The 20275-nt window shown below is 43.0% G+C and overlaps 1 protein-coding gene across 2 annotated transcripts in view; it reads right to left on the bottom strand.

Moving 5' to 3' along the window:
* CSMD1 (CUB and Sushi multiple domains 1) overlaps positions 1–20275 on the bottom strand; it is a 1947613-nt gene that overhangs the window by 298364 nt on the left and 1628974 nt on the right. For both annotated transcript variants that reach the window (XM_059156007.1, XM_059156008.1), the window contains exons 24-25: positions 3122–3313; positions 2524–2650 (exon numbers count right to left, since the gene is read on the bottom strand). In XM_059156007.1, the coding sequence (XP_059011990.1) occupies positions 2524–2650; positions 3122–3313 (319 nt within the window). The remainder of the gene's footprint in view (positions 1–2523; positions 2651–3121; positions 3314–20275) is intronic.

Below are 20275 nucleotides of genomic sequence, written 5' to 3'. Positions count from 1 at the left end.
TAGGAAGGGCTTCGTGGCTTAAATCAGAAAGATCTGTTTACAAACGTGGCAAGACTAGTTATCATATGAGAAAGACAGGGAAGAGACCTCTGACATTCCCAGAACAGACTGAGTATCCAAGGTCTTTTTCTTCCCCCTAGAATACTAATGGTTGCACTTTAAAGCCAGTTTGTGACGTGAAAGGTGCACACTTTTTATTACTTCAAGTCATTCTTTATTACTCTCTTTTCTCTTTCCTTATTAAAATGTTAATGAAGTATTAGATTCACCGGCAAAGAATGAATTCTTCCCTTGGGTTGCATTTAGGAGAATAATGCTCACTTTATTTCTCAGGAAACGAGACACAAAAGAACTTGTAAAAAGATACAGAAATTTGAAATCCTCCGAAAAGAAAATATATTCTGTTTATGTGAAGTTAACTTGTCAATTCAAAGAATTCCTGGAAGTTCTAAAAATAAAAACTAGTGTAGCAGATTTTATAATACTCAGATCAAGCATGCAGGAATTCAAGGCTAAAAACTAATCTTTAGTTTTATTTAGTTCAATGGAAAAATCACTGCATTGATTTCCATAAAGAATACAATTTTAAATTGTCACCTTATTTTTGTCCCAATAGATCAATAATTACCTAATTAATCATTTATCTTAATTAAGAGTACAAATTTATTTATCTATTTTTTAAAAGGAATGTATTTACTTATTTACTTTAGTGAGAGAGAGAGAGCGCACGCGAGGGCTCAGGCTGGGGGAGGGGGAGGGATAAGCAGACTCTTTGCTGAGCACAGGCGCCAAGACCTTAGCTAAAATCAACACTTAGATGCTCAAAAGACTGAGCTACCCAAGCACCCCAAGGACACAAATCTATTTTCAAATTAGTTATTATAAAATAAGACGTCGTGTTATATACATGACTTGGGTTGCTTCTCTTGTTCCTCTTAACTAATAAGAAGCATTTTTCTTCAGGTATGTAACTGGGAATAGCTTAGTCTGCAAGATGTTCCTGTCGTGACATGAAAGAGAGCAGGTCAGAGGACCAAAGTCACATGAAGGGGCAGAGTGTCGTGGGACACAACACGCACGTCCCCTCGGCTTTCCTTCCATGTCAGTGAACTAAGTCACAAAGTCGCAGTACGGTGGGGGTATGTGTGTTTCCCAGACATTGCTAAGGTTGCTAGCGTGACGTTTGTGAATAAGGACAAAGCTCAGTAGTTCGTCGATCCGTCCATCCATTCACTGCCCCGGGAAGAGGTTGCTGGGTTGGACCTCCCACTTGCTCCCACTGCGCGTGTTTGAGGGCGAATTGGCCATTGTGTCTCTCACGGGCATAATGGCACGTAGGTGGACAGAAAGTATCAGGGACCTGAGGATTAGCACTGTTGGGTTGAGACAGAACTTTTAAACAATAAATTTTGTACAGATATTTCAGAGCAACTACAACAAAAGGGAAAAACTAACGAAGATAGAAAAACGATTTGACGAGGCACTGCAAAGGACTGTATGCCCTCTTCTAGCTCGTCAAGAACTATAATTAAGAAACAACTTAATCTGAAATTACTCTTTGATTTATGTGCTGTGGTTTTTGCCACAGCCTTCTGACTAGAACATGGAAAATTACTTAAAAAGATTACTTTTTGCTGGTTTATTCATTGGTATAAAACATTTACTGGAGTAACTGAGAGCCATCCTTTGAAATACAACTTTCTTTAGAAATGTTTGCACAATTTCCTGTGCTTTTTAAATGATCTTCCTTTACACGTGCAACTTTAGATTGAAATGCTTTCTTGGTCCACCTCCAACCTCCTTACTGTGTTACACATGCCGTCTATCTCCATCCCCGCATGCATGCCCCTTTCTGGTGCGTTTGTTTTTCTTTCCAGTAGGGGATGGAGTATATGTCTTCGAACCTTATCTTGCCTGCTGATGAGGTTTGTTTGATTTTTGGTTTGGGGGGGTTTGTTTTTTTTTTAGTTCTGTTTTTGTTTTTGGAAAATGGCACATTAGTAAATGAATGCAAGCCCAGGCTTGAAAATTCTGTCATCTTTTGCTGCCAACAACCTTCCACTATGAATAGTTTGCTAAAGGAACAGAAGCCTGGTCTGAAGACGCCCAAGCATTCCTGACCGCCCAGCTGAGGTCTGCACACCCGAATGAGGCCGTCCTGGACCCTCACCCTGACAAGCCTGCCCCGGCCAGCCCTGTGCAGGCAGTACACACAGTCATGGCAGATAAAGAACTGCTTTCTGCAACTACGCTTTGGGGGCCAGTTTGTTATGCAGCAAAAGCTAACTGATACATTTAATTTATTTCTCTCTTTTTTATTATTGGCTTAATAGCAGTTCTTAGAGTAATTCCAAAGGAAATAAATGAGCTAATAAAAAAATTTTTGCATACCTTTGCATGCTTTTCTTGGACTCAGATGTGAAACCCATCATGGATAATAATAGAGGTGCTATTACCTCCACTACAAAATAGAGAAGACATTCCCGTGTTCTAAAGTCCTCGAAAGCAAAATAGCACAGGTACCTGATGGTCTTCCCTGGGTCTGCCTCTATGATCCAGGTGCAGTGGAGGTTGTTGTCATAGGGGGCCGGGTAGCCGGGAGACAGGATCCGCCCGGAGGTGGCCGCGTGGATCTGGCCACCACACTCGGCTGTAAGAGATGCAGACCCTTGAGAAGACTTACTCCAGGCCCCACAGGCTTCACTTTAGCTATTTTAAAATCGAAACCCCAAGCCCTCACATCCACATTACACACCTAGCCCCCCCGCAAACAAAAAAAATCAGACTCGTGTGTCTCCATCATCCTTTTCCTGTCCTTGTTTCCCAGCACGGTCCTGATGGGAGACACGGCCCCGTCTGCAATTCAAGTTGAGACTATAAAACAATGAAACACTTGTGTTATAATTCTCATAGTTCCGTGCATACAGTCTCAGTAAAATAGGACCAGGAATTCTTTCTTTCATACATAAAGAAAAAGCCAGAAAAAAAAACATGTACATCTTGGAAGAAAGACCCTGAGCTGGAGAGGGCGCAGAAGCATCCTGCCCTCTTCCAAAGCACCCGGAGCTCTTGCCCTTAGGTGTGCATTTGTGTCCTGTTGCAAGCCGGCCGCCCAACTCACCGACGCAGGAAGGCAGCGGTTTGTCCCACACTCTGCGGTCACCACTGAGGCAAGTCAGCGTGTCGCTGCCGTGCATGGCGTAGCCCGGGTTACAGCTGTACAGAACCACAGTGTCAGTAAAGTGGCCTTCGTCTCGGATCCTATAGCCATAGTTAGGGACTCCTGGATCCTCACACTTTACTAGGTCAAAACCTATGAGAAAGGAGGGGAGAGACTGAGTGGAAGTAACTGTAGTAAGAAACCAGTGAAGACAAAAATTGAGGTCGTCGAGTGCCCCTCGAAGCGTGGGAAGAAGGAGGTTGTGAATTCAAAAAGGGAAAAGCCGCATGTGGGTCTCGACTGGGTTTTTTGTCTTTGCGAACCACGTGTTGTTTCATGAGCCTGGATCATTCCCTTTGTTCTTATCGACTTGCGTAGCGGTGAGAGTCCCGAGCTGTCCTCCACTAACCCACTTGGCCTGCTGGTGTGCTGGGTTCTTCGGTAAGCCTCGGGTGCTTCTCTCACGGAGCTGCGTTTCCTGCCTCTGCAGCCGCTCTCTGTGAAGCCCAAACCATCCAGAAGGAGGGACCCACCCCGTGCCCCAGGACACTCAGCAGAGTCCTTGCCACGAGCACGCACCCTAGCTTACAGTCACGAGCTACCCACCTTCACACCGACTCCCCTAACTCGCCAAGATCTCGAGGTTCCTAGGAAATTAAAAAGTTGTTCCCGGGGACAGAAGACGGGCGTGTGAGTTTCCACCTGCCACACTCCTACGGCGCACAGGGAAGGGGCCGAGCGGGCAGCTGACGCCATGCGTGATGGAAATCCCAGAAACGAATCACTATACTGACTTCCTCAGACTTAGCTCTTAAATGCAAAGGAATAGATGACAGAAATGAAGATTTAGCTTCAGCAGAACTGTATATTGCTTTTATGTGAAGCAATATTTTAAGGCCATCTGTGGAGACAGTCTTACACTAACATTTCTCTCCTCACATCCTGATGCAAATTTTGGCCCTTCTAGAGTGGAACTGGAAACCTGATGTACCATATGGTCTGTTTACATTTATTTCCGCCTAACTTTGACTTCTTCTGTTCTGAAAGAAAGAAAGGAAGATAGAAAGAAAAGGAAAGAAAAGAAAAAATAAAAGAACATGATTTTGGGGGGAAATATGCCTCTCAGATTTGCATTTGGAGATGGCTTCCATGGAAGACAATATAGCTATAAACTTACAATATAATTACACCTTGATATTCTCTGCGTATTCAAGATGGAATTCTGGGACTTTGTATAGGAGAGAGAAAAAGACATGTGGTCATTTGCACTCAGTTGCTAGGACAAGTGTCTTTCCTACAAGTTTCTCTCTATAAAGTGTTAATCTTTACCAACTATGCCTTTACAAAAATTCTGGTCAATTTAAGAAATGCAAATAACTTTTAATTCAGGATGCCCAGAAAGGAAGAACACAAGAGTCTACCAACGCCAGTGCAAAACAAAGGGCTATTTTCAATCACCACGGAGGGGAGGCAGGCCTTAGGGGGAAGGGTCTCAGGCTTGTGCAGGTTTTGACTACTCTAGTCTGACCACAGAGTGCCAACACTCCTGGCTGAAGGTAAGACGGTAAGCTGCTGAATTTGTGTCTGACGGACAGCCGTCAGATGTAAGTGTCACCAAGGGCCTTACCGATGCATTAGCCCGAGCTTCTCTTTCTACAAAAGGAAAAAAGAGAAAAGAAACCTAAATCTTTGTTATTGTCTTATTTAGTTCTTGGGTTCTCAGTGAGGGCATCTGAGCAACGCATCAAGGCAAAGCTGCTGGGGTATGGGGAACTGGGAAGCCCAGCTTGCCCGACCTGGACCAAAGCCACCGGCGAGGAGGCAAGAGCTTCCACTGGTCACACCTGAGGAGGTCCCCACTCATCTTAGAGGCAACTTCTCAAAATGTTTTACTATTTTGAAGTCACATTAAGTATCTGACATACTTGAAATTGGAACAGTTTCAGTAGACATGCAACTGAAAACATTCAGAAGACAAACAAAATCCAGGCATACAAATTATAAAGAAGAACCAGGTACCTATCCCAACGGTTCATACCCTTGTGACAGGGTGCTGGGCAAGTTAAGAAAGCTGTATGAGCAAAACAGCCTTAAATTCTAACGCACCGTGCGGGGCTTACCCACGAAGAGCAAGGTCTGTGTGAGACAGCAGGCCCTGAGAGTCAGTGAGGACCTGCTGTCCCCAAAAATCCACACCTCGTGTGGCACAAACTTCTGATTTGTCAAGGAGCACCAGAAATGTGGATTTTTTTTTTTTTTTTTTTTAGTTTATAATAATGATCGTTGAACAAATAAATATTCTGTAAGTGGAGATGCCTAAAATCCCAAATCAGATTATTAAAATCAGATGTGAATAACACAAAGAACTAGATGATTTTATTGCCTTTTGGTGAAGGCTTTCATGAATGGCAAAAAGTTGGCAAATTCCACCTAATTCTTCTAAACTTAGCTTTGAAACACACACATCTTCTGGGGGCAATTAAGGCCTGGACAAAGAAATGGTCCAGTGTGTCCAAGACTCTTCCATTCTGACAACACGTTGTTTTTGGGTTACGTAGAAGGGTTTTGTTATAAAAGATATTCCCTGATGGAGATGTATATCTATGCTGATAAAGTAATTAGAGGACAAAAGTATTAGAGGAAAAAAAAAAAGAAAACAAAGAGTTACCAACAAAAATAACTATCAAACTTTAGTTGGATTGGAGGTTTTAGAGAAATATTTGTTTAATAGCTTTTTCTATCATTTAATGTTGATTTTTTTAAAACCACATTCTGTCATACAGACAAGGTAAGCCAAGTCATCTCTGATAGGATATTCTTTCCAAAATTAGTGGTCTCTCTTTCTTATGATGCCTTCTATCATTTTTTTAAAAGTTTACTAAAGTCTTCAATGGCATCATGACACTTAGTATTTAGAAAAAATTTCTACACTTGATTCCTAAATGCCCAGAGCCTCCAGGCCAACCCAATTTCATTATATGAAATGTATTCCTTGTCTCTATCATAAAGTTGAAAGATATTTAGATCATCCCATTTTCCAATCTTCCTTTCACTGAAGAGAACTTTGTTCCTGCAAAGCTGCTCACATGATGTAATAATTCATTTCCAGTTATGGACGGAACCATAGACATTTATTCCTGGAGGAAACAGTGAAAGTGCTATTGATTAATATCTTTAAAGAAATATAAAAAGATCAGAAACCCAAAATTTCTCTTCCAGTTTGGTGTGGAACTCTGTCTAATCACAAGCAACAGAGACAGTCCTGCTCTCCTGTTCCTCTCCACACATCAAACGGGATTCATTTTGACTAAGTTTTGCTCACTTTGGGGTGAAGAAGTCCTATCACTGTCTCCTAAACATTTCAATATTGCTTTCTAACATGGTGAAATAAGTTCATTGACGTGTAACAGTGGACGTCTGAAGCACAAAAATAAAACCCCACTGTTAACCTCATGTCTGTTTCAGGAAAGGATTTTCCTGTGGTTTCTCAAAAATATCTCAAAAGACTTTTTAAGATTTATCTTTAGATCCACAAAGATATTCCTCTAATGAAGAGATAGTACCATTTTAATCTGGATCTAAAACACTTCATAGTAATCAGTCTTAATACTTCTAAAGAGTAATGCCTTTAGAAATAGAGAGAAGATATGCTTTCTTATCTTGAAGCCACCAGCTTGCAGGAAATCAGTGCAGCAAATGCTGTTTCTCTATATTCTTTATGCCACAGAACCTTTAAAAAAGATTAAATCAACTTATTTGTTTCAAAACATTATCTAGTAGGAGTTGCAATTGTATTGAATTTATTTAGCAATTCCATTTCTTTCTGTTTTTCTGTGATTTCTTCTGAAGTCATATAAATAGCAAAGACGCCTTGAACTAAATGTTCCAGTGAAAACAGGCTGTAAACATCAGGCTGATGAAAACGACTACTCCCTATCTTCTGCAGTATTTACCCAGTCTATGTAATGTTGAAGGATTAAATTCTATATATCTTGAACGTCTAACAAAATATTAGTGTTCTAAGAGCCTTCTACTTAACTCTCAAGTACTTGGTCCAGTTCTTATCTTCCAAACACAGCACTTGTGTGAGACGGGAACCTGGTCTAGATCTAATCCATTTAAGGCCTCCAGGCTGGACCCTGAATCCCACGGTCTTGTCCATCCTCCAGCCTCTGTGTGCACAGCCCTTGAGAAGGTGAACTCGTGGGCAGACGACCTTGGAGAAGACCACTGAGCAATGAGAGTGCTTGCCGTTTGTGGCTCTCCGTTAGCTTCTCCTATGAACCACTGAAAAACCTTCAAATGTTTATAGAAGCCTGTTATCATATAACTTTACTTGAGACTTATTTCAATTTGAATACTGTATTTTTTGGTAAAATCTCCTTGGTAATATAGAAAAAGTTCTCATATGCAAAAAAACAAAAGCAAATACACACACACACTCTCACACACACACACACTCACAAAGAAGACATGCTTTCACATATGCATGCGGTAGGAAGAAGTATATTGAATTACGTATATTTTTATTCACTCCTTGATTGGCAGTTTTCTGGAAAGAAATGTGGTTTGGGATCGGAGCACTGGTTCTGGCTATTGTGATGGACTCGAGACACGTGAAGTTCATTAACAACTCAATTTCCTGAAATGTCTGATTGATTTCTGTTTTTTAAACACAGCTCTCATTATTTAGGATTAAAATTCTAGGTGAAGCATGTGTGCTCGACTTTGAGTTTTAAATTATTACTTATGGAATTATGCATCAACGTCATGTTTTAGCTATAGCTGTTATTGGTTTCAAATTGATTTTTATTATCAGCTTTTTTCTCACTTATTTATTTTCCCAAATATTGTTTTATTGTTGCTCTTATTTCATGATTATGTGGAAAGATACTCTGAATTTCCCCAAAATAGCCTTATTCAACAGGATGGTGACACAATCTCAACGGAAAGGTGACCTCCTGAGCTACAGAGTGAAACATCAAAAAGCCCGTAGAGTCCAGAACAGAAAGCAGATGACCAAAGTCATCACCTCCTCTTCTGGGACCACCTTGGTTCTCACGAACTACGTCACTACAACATCATAGAGCAAGGTAGTCATCGCTAAAAATTCCAGGAGTCCACCTCGAAATAACTCACAATTGTAAATGTACTGTATACACCGAAAGTAAGTCTTTCAAGTGAAACCTACTCCTGACATTCCACAGAGCTATGAGGTGGTTCCAGGTGGTCCTATCCATCCTGGGGAGGCTTCGGGAAGCAATCTCCCTTGTTCTCCTCCTGCGCGCCAACTGTCCTCCCGAGAGTATTTAAAACAGAGTGCTGGGAGCTCTTGGAGGAGAATCAAGGTCAGCATCTACAGCAGGGCATGGAGACAGATGGACCGAGGGCATTTTACTCTGAATCAGTTCTTAAAAGCATCCCACCGGTGAACAGTGTTCTAACTCACACACTGTGGTAAGGACTTGTGATCAGCATATTATCTGAAGTTTTAAAACAGAGCTGTGACTTATGAGGCAGGGAATTTGTTAGGTACTATGAGTAGAAGGGCATGGAACAGGTCCCTCTTTTCCACGGTCTACCTACTTCCACAGGTAAGAGAATAAATATTTTAAAAACAACATGGTACTCGCTACAGCTACGTTTCCTGGGAAGGCTGAGAGAGGCCCAGGGGGAAGCAGGAAGGCTGGGCACGGCTTTGCAGAAGAGGCTAACTGAAATCATCTAGAAGGACGGTAGGCATTGGTGGTTCTAGAACCAGAGGAGATTTCTCCAGATAACGTCTGCACAATTACATGAGGGGTTCGGAGGAATATGGCTTATCCTGGGATGCATGGTACTTTCCAATAGTGTGTGCATCTTACAGATGCTTCATTGAAAGCATCAGGAGAGGGCTTTCCTGCAGCCCTACTGAGTGCAGACTGACTCAGTACCCAGTGGGGGTTGGAGGGAAAAGGTGTCTGCACGAGGATGCGGCACAGATATCTGTAGCATTTCAGGGAAACGATCAGGGCCAGTTCGGAGTATGGATTGGAGTGAGCGGAAGTCATAGCAGAAAGAATTGGGCCGTGTTTATCTAGCGCTGAGTGTGGGCTTCAGCAGTGGGACACGGGCTGGTGCATGAGGCAAAATCGTGTGTGTGCACGCGTGTGAAGCACGCAAACGTGTCATCGTGCAAGTGGCATCTGGGAGAGGATGGAGGACGGAGGAATGGCTGTACTGGCGGCCACACGAGAGAAGGCGCTGCGCTTGCACGGGGGCCTGAGGCCGAGGAGAAGCCCCACAGGCCTCAGATGAGCGTCCTCTCACGGTGAGCCCGCGCATGATCCAGGAAAAGAAGAAACTCCTTCATCAGCGACTTGCAGAAATAAATAAACACGCTCTGAACACTTTGGGGGCCATGGCACGAGGCGACGTCAGGCCTTACAGAGCTCACTGTCTGACGGAGGAATCTGACCCGACGACGAGTGGGGACAGACTGTCACAAGCACCCCAGCCGTGAAATATGGAAGCATGGACAGACGTGGGCGCAAGCCCACAAGGACACACCTGCATTCCCTGCACCGCCGCCCCTGCTTTCTGTGGTTTATCTATTTGCCCCAGTTATTTCTCTGCTCTGTTGTATTCACTTATTTTTCTCCTGGAGATAAACAGAGGAGCACAGAATCCTTTTTTAAAACAAACAGGAACCTCTATCCATTTTAATAAGTATGGCCCCGTCACATAGAACTAAGTGTACCGTTATGTGGTTAAGATGAACGCTTGCCTGACATCACTACTCTCGGTTCGGATGATCCGCGTCTTTCCTGTGTTTAAGTGTTAAAAATGTCGATGTTAAACATGATGACTTTAATTGATACTGTAAACTATGAATATGATTTTCATAAAATGTAATTTTTATTACCACTTCTACTTGATGATAAGGTTAGTAATTTACATACAGTAGCTTAGCCTAGTAATATTTCATTTTATCAAAAAAAAATATCAAGAGTATAATTTGTAGTATAATGTTTGTGTTTTTTGGCCCAATGTTAGGGGCCATTAAGGTGAAAAAGAAAGATAATTTAGATAATCTTACTGAAGACATATCTAGAAAATCTTACCCTCTAACCCACAACATTAGTTAATTCATGAAATCACGTAGTGAAAATGTACTTGTAAAGTGCTGACTGTACTTTGGAGACCTTGCTAGATGCTGAAAATATAAAATTAGTTGATGTCTGTCCTGGCTCACCAGGAGCTCACAATCTCGACGGGAAGACAAATAATATACAACAGTTAACATCTTACATCTCAATGGGACATCCATCCATTTACTCAGTACAGACTTATTACGCACATAATATACAATACATTGCACATGGCAGCAAATCCTGTTTCAATACACAGGCACAGCCATGCCCTTCAGGGCTCCGAGTCTAACCGGACGCATCACCATTACATCAACACGTGCTTAAGAACAGCAGGGACGCGCATGGCGGGGGCCACAGGAAGTTCTCCGAGCGGGGTCTCGCGTCCTCCATCAGGATATCTGTGAAAACAGGATGCTAGTACAGGGCAACCCATTTATAGGCAGCCACACAGTATGACATATGGCTGCTTCTAAATGAGCCACCTGGACTTTCCAAGGGGACGCAGGTGACGCAAGGAACACGCCATGCTTGATGCTGGATGGTTCCGCCAGGTTTGCAACTGAACAAACACACACACACAAGTACATATACACATCGATACAAAGCAATGTCCAGAAAAACAATGAAGTGACTTCAGCCAACAATCTATCACATTAGCTACATAAGATGTAATTTGATTCTTTTTCGACTCTATTTCCAGATAGAGTGATAGCTTTTGTGTTTTGTCTACGCAGAATAGTTTAAGGAGTAACTTCTCTCTAGAAAAGACTGCTTTCTGGGGTGAGAGAAGTCCAAAGTAAATAAATAAAACACATAAAACTCAGAGTGTTTTTATTTTTAACTCCGACATTCACTAATTGCTTAAAATACCTTGACTATTCCAAGAATCTGATTACTGTTGATTTCTTTAAAATTGAGCTACAGTTTGCAAGCCTGAAGAATCTTCAGGTCCATGTATAAGGTTCAGAAGAACTGGAAACTAGCAATTTCTACTTAACTAATTTAATATCCAAACAGAGAAGAAACTAAAGCCAGATTGAACACAGATTCTGTTAGTTTGTGAAAATAATCATCAATAAAAGCCAATAGACAAAGTGGCAAGTCAAAGACATCTACTAATATGTTTATCACAAATACCACAATTAAAATACACATTGATCCACTGCTATATAATTACACATTTTTAAAGACCAAGACATACTTTCAGCAAAGTTTTCTTTTAAGAAACTAGAGCATTCCTATAAAATTGAACTGTACAATTATTATTTATTGTATTTTTTCTGTGTTCCAGAATTCATTGTTTATGCACCACACCCAGTGCTCCGTGCAATCCATACCCTCCATAATACCCCCACCAGGCTCACCCACCCCTACCCCCTCCCCTCCAAAACCCTCAGTTTGTTTGTCAGAGTCCACAGTCTCTCATGGTTCGTCTCCCCCCTGACTTCCCCCAGTTCACTTTTCCTTGCCTTCTCCTAGTGTCCTCCAGTTTTTAGTGTTAGAAAATTACCATATTTTTTGCTTTATTACTTATGAAAATCTTGATCCATGAAATGAAATTGGTAGAAAAATGGGAAAAGTGACATTAGGAACACATCACTGAGTTATCTTGAAAACCACCATTTTTTAGTAGTATGTACTTATCAGCACATCATCTTAATCCCCATTGTCTAAAACTCAATGTTTACATTTGCATGCATTTATTTTTATATGGGAATTGACATTTAATCAACACATTTAATTCTTTTTTTTACTTTAGTACACAACTACAGACTGTGGCTGATTCCTTGTTTTCAGCCACAGACCTTAGGACCTTCTTCTTTCTTAGGAACTGAATAAAGAGACAGGAATCTTCCATAAAGGCAATGGGGAATATGAAGCTAGTTAGTTACTAGCTTAACGTCAAGCTAGTTACTAGTTAGTAGATTAACTAGTACTATTAGTAACTAGATCTGCTAGTTACTAATTAGCAGAGCACACACTGGGCCATGCAGTACATTAGGCAGATCTGCCCATGCCACCACTTTCATCCTGAAAATAATCCTACAAAATAACCCTACACAACGGTTAATTGTAGGACCCCGAGTCAGGCAGACTGCGGAGTTTTGTCACAGCCGAAACCCAGGCAGGTGCCCTGGAGAAAGTCCGTTTCCTGTCAGGAGCAGACGCAGGGTTAAGCGGCGATTCCCTTTGGCACGGCCCCTTCCTACCCGCTCCCTGACAGCTTCTCCCGGGGTGGCAATGCCCAGCCTGGCTCCTTCTGCTCTCCTTTCCGGGAAAGGGGACTATCCCAGACACATCCTGACGAACTGCACAGGAGACAGCTCGGTCTCTTCTCACTGGCTGTGGGAGAGTCCCTGGATTGGGCCCCCAAAAAATTTGATAAAGAATGAAAATTTCCAAAATGAAAATCATTTTGCCAAGGCCTATGGGGATTTCATTCTTCTTTGCTCATAAAATAACTAAACTTTCCCCTTTCCCTAGAAAAGTTTTCCACGTCGGGTCAAGAAACATGCCAAATACACACACAACCACACTCCCTGCCAAGGGGCTGCTCTGCGGTCAGCCTGCGACTCGAATGCTGGTTCCAGGAACACGGCTCTCGGCTCTCCTCGGTCAGCGCATCTCATTCTTGTCAAAGAGAAGAACAGTGTGTGAGGACGGCGGAGGCACCCACGGACAATGTCTGAAGACCCCGACCAGAAGAAGCAGAATGACTGCCAAATGGAAGGGTCCCCACTGAAAGGCTCCCCCGCTGGCAACAGCTGACGACATGGCAGTGGCCCGGGGCACGAGGACGCCCTGGCGAAGGGACGCGAAGTCCAAGGGGACATTGTGAAAGACGCCGGACTGACTGCAGCTCCAAACCCCTCTCCTTCATCGGCTCCCTTCCATTTCCAAGCGCTGACCAACACGAATGCGTCCTTCTTCCCGTCCCCATATTGCAGAGATTTTATAAGAAAAAGTAAGAGAAAATACACTGAGCTCTTCCCAAGGAAACTCTGTGCAAACATAAGGGCTCACCAACAATACTCAGGTTCACTGCTGCTGCTACGACTCGGGTGTCGTAGCTTGCATTGTCCTACAGCAGGTAAATCAGAAGTGATTGTCAAACCGCATGGCAGAACGCACCACCTCAGGCCATGTCGCACGCCATCATTCCCCAGAAGAGACAGCCGCCCGGGGGACCACTGCCGGCGCCTCGCGCGTCCGGACCGAGGAGCACCGTCCCTCACGCTCCAGCTCCCGTTCCTGCAGACCTTCCGCACGAGTGGCAGCGGTCGCCACCCATCAGCCTAACTGTGACTTGTAAGCAGCAGCCCGCCCTCACCCCGCTGGCTTCGGAGACAGGAGTAGAGGGAGTCACGGACTCAAGAACCTTGGGGCGCGATCTCATCCTGCCGCACTGAGATACGCTCGCTCACTGGGAGCTGTGACACACGGCGTGTGAATTCTCACATCCGATAAACATCGCCCAGGTTTGGTTGCAAAACCCGAATGCCAAGCAAAATGAAATAGGGAGCCGAAATTCTGCGAACCCAATGAAGCCCAGGAATTCCCCCTCTCTCCGGATGGGCACCACTTCCATATCACCAGCCCGAGTCAAAGACACCCGCAGCCCAGCACCGTGAGATGATCTGACTCCCTTCTGACGGCTGCTCCTGAAACCACGTGCCCAGGCGCTGGGAAGCCTCCGCAGCCTGCTCCCTCACAAGCACCGCTCTTCCTTTCTGACTTTCCGTGCTGGCCCACGCCTCCCTCACTCCCACCAAGGATGCTGCCAGCGTCTACTAGGGGATTTCCTGGCCGCATCATCCTTGAGACACAGGAGAAAAGCACGGTCACAGTCTTGTCACAATCCTGTCACCTACTCTTGCCTCCGGTATCCAGGCTCACTGCCCAGCTGGGCCTCAGCATCACTCATGTCTTCCAGGTCACACCTGCCCTGGAAGACCACGTTCAGCCCATTCCTGCTCCGGCATCCCCAGCTCTCCCTCCTGTGTCCTCTGTCCTTCCTGAAGTTCTCATGAGCGCCACCACAAAATACGTGACAGCTGGTGGCTGCGTGTTTTTTACTCTTCAATGTTTTCCCATGGATAGAGTATATCACCCCACTAAAAACGTGCTTCTTTGAGGAGAGGGTTAAACTAGTGAATACTGTTTGTTTCATCATCTGAGGAAGTTGGGCAGTTAAAATAGAAACCCCGAAATGTATCCATGCCACTATGTTTCGTTGGTGCTTATATGAATGCCAACTTGTTAGTAAGTGCTTTTAATTCAAATAAATGAACAAGATTCTGAAGATTTCTGAAGATTTTAAAATCATGAAAGTAAATACATGACTTTTAAGCTTTCATATGTTCTAATGTTCCCAAAATTTTGGAAATTTAAAAGCAATGTTTAGTCAGAAATATCCAATTAGTGAAAACTCAGAATGGCTACACTGTTATTTAACCAACTTTGGATGTTATAGTTTCATATTCCTCCATAAATGGATTTTCCAAAGAGGTAATCCCAACAGTTCTCATCACATACTGTTGTGTAATAATATATCTATATAATGAAATGGGTATTTCATAGAATGATTTCCATGAAATTATTACTATATGAAATTCAATACAGAAACCTTTAGCATTAGGAACATAAAATGTTCTTAGTTTGGTCACAGTGAATTTAGTTTGATGATGACAACAGAAATTTCAAGCATCTTTGATAGTCTGAAAACCGCATTAACAGATTCTATGTAGAAGCAGAAAATTTTCCTACATTTCCTGATGAATGATGTATTCATTTGTATTTTGTATTAGAACCAATCTGTTCCTTTATGTCTGGGAATTTGTCTTTTACATTAAAAAAATCAGTTAAATGTTTAAACATTCACATAAATAAATAAATAATATACAAGAACCAGCAACTTTTCAGCATTTCCTTCAACTATTGTGCAGGAGGACAGATGAGTAACTCTCCCAAGAGTCCCACTTCTTACAGATCTTATTTGTACAGACATGCATTAACTACCTTTAGAAGTTTCCAGAAGAGACAGCCCAGTCCATGTGCAGATACACTACCACTGGAATTTTATGATTTGGCTCTTCAAGTAATGTTCCACTGATCGAGATGGATAATGACTCAGATTTCAATAAATTCACCAAAGCTGTAGGCAATCCTCTGGACACCTGACTCCTGGTGCAGTTGTCTTACAGTGAGACCTCATGACTGCAGCCAACAGCTGTGGGGCCAGGGGACCCATCAGCTCCCGACCAAGCCTACCAACACCTGACCCCAAAACCCACAGTCTACCATGCAGGCAGCATCCCTGTTCAATCCACTTTCTATTTGGCAAAGGAAATAGGTCTCTAATTAACATCATGGTAAAAACTTGCCTTAAAAAATCCTGGGGTTTCCAAATAAGTGCCCGTTTTTATTGTAGATCTTAACAGTATGGACTCCTGCCTCACCAGCCAGAACCCAGCCTTTAGCCACAGTCCACACTTTTTACCTCATTTACAATCCTACTCATCAGAGTCCTATAAATGATGAGGTTTTTAAAAATCTGTTGTTGACATCTTTGCCTCCATCACCTTTTCTTATTGGCATTACCTCAGAATGAGATGACACAACATCCAGTGGGAAAATACTAATTTCATTCACATTGTTCAATCTATGCCACATATTGAAGCAAGATTAAAAACCTAACACCAAGCACCGAGGGGTGTCAACACCCTGTTACTGAAAAATGACATCTACTTGCCCTCCACTTCAAATCTACCATCCCTGTCTTCCCAAGTCAATAATTAACAGTTCCCGAGCCCAGCAGCACTGGGGTCACCTCCGGCTTCTCTTTTCTCATCCCCACATACAAGACTTCACCTACCCCATTGTTTTAGGGAGTCAAAGGTAAACTTTGTTGAAACCATCACAAGAAAAAATTCATATCCCTTTCAACAGTAAAAATATCTTCTGATTGCTTCCAGCATCAGAACCACGGGTGTCCAAAAACAATGACTTATTTACAGAAGAGTGTGTGCAGCGATGACAGATCACAGCTGACAGGTGCCACAGCGAGGAGCCTCACTGCGCGTCCCCAGAGACACAGGCAGCTGTACCCCTTCAGCTCGAATTTCACAATTAAGTTATAACACTGGACCACATATGTCCATGCTTGCATTTGCTACTGAATGGTGTTCAGAGGATCATTCCGGAGCCTTTGTCAATTTGGAGCTGAAACTTCACGTTTTTTTCCACCTCCTTGTCTAATCGCTCCATGCTGGAATTTAACAGATGGGCTAATGCTCCTATCACTGTTTTCTGAAATGTTTACTTAGTTAAAAGAATGAAAAGAAAGAGACTCATCTGATGTTCTTGTAGACATCAAAAGAGCCTTTGAATGTCCTTCTGTCAAAATTCATGCCGTGGAGAAAAAAATAAAAATTTTGAGTCTGAATAGATTTCATGGCCTTTTTCTTTTTATAGCATTATTACGAATGCCATAACACATGCAGGAAAAATCAAAATCAGACATAAACTGACCTGTGATTCATTACCCAGCATTGCCTCTCTGACAAGGCATGAAAGTCTCAGGGATTCTTATCTTCCCACAAATGACCTTTTGTGAAAACACTGTATCTATGCCTTTGACTAATATAATAATTACTACTTTTTATTTCCCCTAAAGGAGAATGGGGAAAACAATTCTGCCATCACCCTTCTCGTAAAATGTGAGATTTGATAGCATTTGGTGGTATCATCTGTCAGCCTCCCTTTAATGCCCTCTCAAGTCATATGCTTTTAGTTTAATCCTTGTAATTAAATTATTTATGTCACCCTTCTCAGGTTCCTTTGTCTTTCTCAACGTACTGGTGACCCGAAATACATCCATCTTTGCCAAAAGATGAAAATAAATAACAGCGTGTGTCGACTAGCAAACCATCACAAAATATAAGGAATAATTAATTCTAAAACAAACAAAAGAAATTCACCACACTAAACCTCCGGGAAAATCACGTACAGCCACGTAGACATTAGCATGGCCCAACGTGCACGTGGTATCTTCTGTAGGATGGGGGGACCATGAGCTGGGTCACCAGGTAGGTCTCCGCTCCTAACTATACAACTCTCACGTTACCGCAGAAGAGAACCATGTCATGGTCCCACTGGAATTTTTCTTAATTGTTTTATAAAGATTTCATTTATTTATTTGAGAGAGTGAGAGACAGATGACAGGAAAGAAGGTCACAGGAGAAGCAGATCCCCGTAGAACTGGGAGCCTGACGCGCCACTCGATCCCCGGACTCCGGGATCACGAACTGAGCTGAAGGCAGTGGTGCAACCAACTGAGCCCCCCAGGGGCCCCTTCACTGGAATTTTTAAAAATGTAGAAAATATTTATATTTTAGTTTTTGTGATGCTATACATGTTAGTAAGGTAGCGGGATGATAAACATGGGATTAGAAGTCAAGGGACAGGGGCGCCTGGGTGGGTCACTTGGTTAAGCATCTGCCTTTGGCTCAGGTCATGATCCCAGGATCCTGGGATCCCCTGCTCAGCAGGGAGCCTGATTCTCCTTCTGCTGCTCCCCCTGCTTGTGCTTGTGAGCTCTCTCTCTGTCAAATAAATAAGTAAAATCTTAAAAAAGAAGAAGAAGGAGAAGGAATCATCAAAGGACAGGGATGTCACAGGCATATCTACCTCTCATGTGTGTCTGACACTGAGTAAGTCAATTAAGCATCACTTTGTGCCAACTTCCTTTTTTAAAATGGTCATAATAAGACTTTGCTCGTTCCTATGTCTGAGAAATGGATGAAGATTTATGTCTGGTTTCAGGACAGCCTCACCTTGCGGCAGACTAAGGTGGGAGGTGCTTCTCTTCCAGAGCGCTGGGCTTTGACAAAGACTCATGTCCAAGCCTCTTTCTTAGAGAGGCCACCATGTTTGGCTCCAATATCCTCTTGATGATTTCTTACAGTAAACATTTGTCTTGATTATTATCTAAAAGCGTACATGTAACAGTAAAACTTTCTGATGCAAACAAAGAAGAATTATGAACTTGGACTGGGGACTGAGGGCATTCCCAGAGACAGAATGCCTTTCCTCTTTATAAAATGTCCATCTTGTTCTACGAGTACTAGAGAGTTCTTTCTGGGACTCGCTAGCCACCTACCTCTCGACTGTACCTGAATGATGTGGACCTCTTTTGCCATTGTGATATTTCCATTGAAATCTGTTCTGTTTTGAAGAATGTATCATATATGATATGTTTCTCTAGGTTTTCTTTTCTTGTAGAAGCAGAGTGAAAATGCAATCTTCACAATTCTTACTGGAAGGTGTAAGCTTCTAAAAACATGCATGGGTATGTCTTGATATATCGATAGGAAAGGTTTCCAACAAGGCAATCACATAAGCATCGAGTTCTGTGCTTGTCACACCACTGATGTTACAATTTTCCCTCCTTGTAATACTCTCCTTTATATAGTGAAACAAATTGAGTAGGGAATTAAATTTTTCACTGAATATACAGTTTGAAGCTTATTAGAAATTGGCTTTTCTTTTCTCCCATAGCGAGAGCCACTGTGTTACACTTCATAAGAATTCACGGCAACATTGTTTCAATGGTGATCCCCTAATGAAAAATGAACCCAACACAGAAATAATGAAGGGAGAGATGTATGGCTCATTTTCTGGGAATAATACAAACATGCAAGTATGGCACATTTAAACATTTAGTGCTTTCAAACTGGTTTTTCTTAGTCAAGTTGTAGAATAAGTATGTTTTGTGGTTTGGACCCCAGATTGCTCTCTCTGTGCCTTGTCCCCTTCTATGGGCCACACATCTTCTCCTCGTCTTTTGTGGAAATTCTCCTTGACCCAAATCCCTCAACAGGGTCACCTTAGCTCTCATGAAAGATAGACCAAAGTCATGGACAGGTGCATGCTTTGGAGATGTGGGGGCTTGAAAGACAAAAGCCGAAACTATGGCAATGCAGAAAGTGACTTTGCAATGGTCTTGTTTGAAAAACAGATTTATCACTATTAACCCAAACATATTCCTGAAATTTAAAAGTACAAGTAAACAATCATACTTTATGTTTGCGCACACAGACACACACATTTTTGAATACAAAATGATCTGAAAAAGGATTTAAAAAGCAACATTCCTAAATAGGAAAATATGAGGGACAGTCTCAAATGGGACGCGATGACCCCCACAGGATGCTCTCCCCTTCCTGCGGGGCGGGCAGGATCTGTGGCAGAGGCAAGGAAAAGCTCTAAGCCACCGCACAGCCCCAAATCAGGGAGCCTGTGTTAGTCGAGACGGAGATCTCCTGAGTGTACCTGACCCACTCAGATGGAAGGCCTGGGTCCCCACGAGGGGGCTCTCCTGCCGGCCCTGAGGAGAGGAGGACTTGCCGACTAAGAAGTCCCCGCGCTAGAAGAGTGACCTTCCTCTAGGGACTTGGCTGCCTGATGTTGACACTTAGCCAAGGGCCAGAGGCAATCCTAGCCCAACCCTCAGGACCCTATGAAGCTACTCTGACATACAGAAATTCCTTTAGAGATTTCCGTTATCTCTACACCCTCAAGATACGTGTTGGCAATGACCCCCCAAGCTTATGATGTACATCTGAACGGTCTCATGTTTCACTAGACAGTCATAAACGACCTTGTTCCAACAAGCTAGCTAGCCCCTCAAGTCCTGGAGACCTTGCTTCCAAACTCCCAAGAGACGTTTGCTCTCATTAACCCCTCCCTGAAAGTGTATGATCAGTATAATCATCACCATCACAAGCCCAGGGGAGCAACCCTGTCTGTCCCCAGGGTCCTATCCTTGTGCTTTAATAAAACCACCCTTTTTGCACTGAAGATACCTCAAGAATTCTTTCTTGCCTGCCAGCAGCCGCAGGGCCTGAAGGAGGGACAGGGGCCTCGGGTGAGACGAGGGCCCCGGCCACCTGGATCACTGCCATCAGACCCTGAGAGGCTC

The sequence above is a fragment of the Mustela lutreola genome, chromosome 18, assembly GCF_030435805.1.
Source record: "Mustela lutreola isolate mMusLut2 chromosome 18, mMusLut2.pri, whole genome shotgun sequence".
NCBI lineage: Eukaryota > Metazoa > Chordata > Mammalia > Carnivora > Mustelidae > Mustela > Mustela lutreola.
This window is presented reverse-complemented; position numbering and strand designations above follow the sequence as displayed.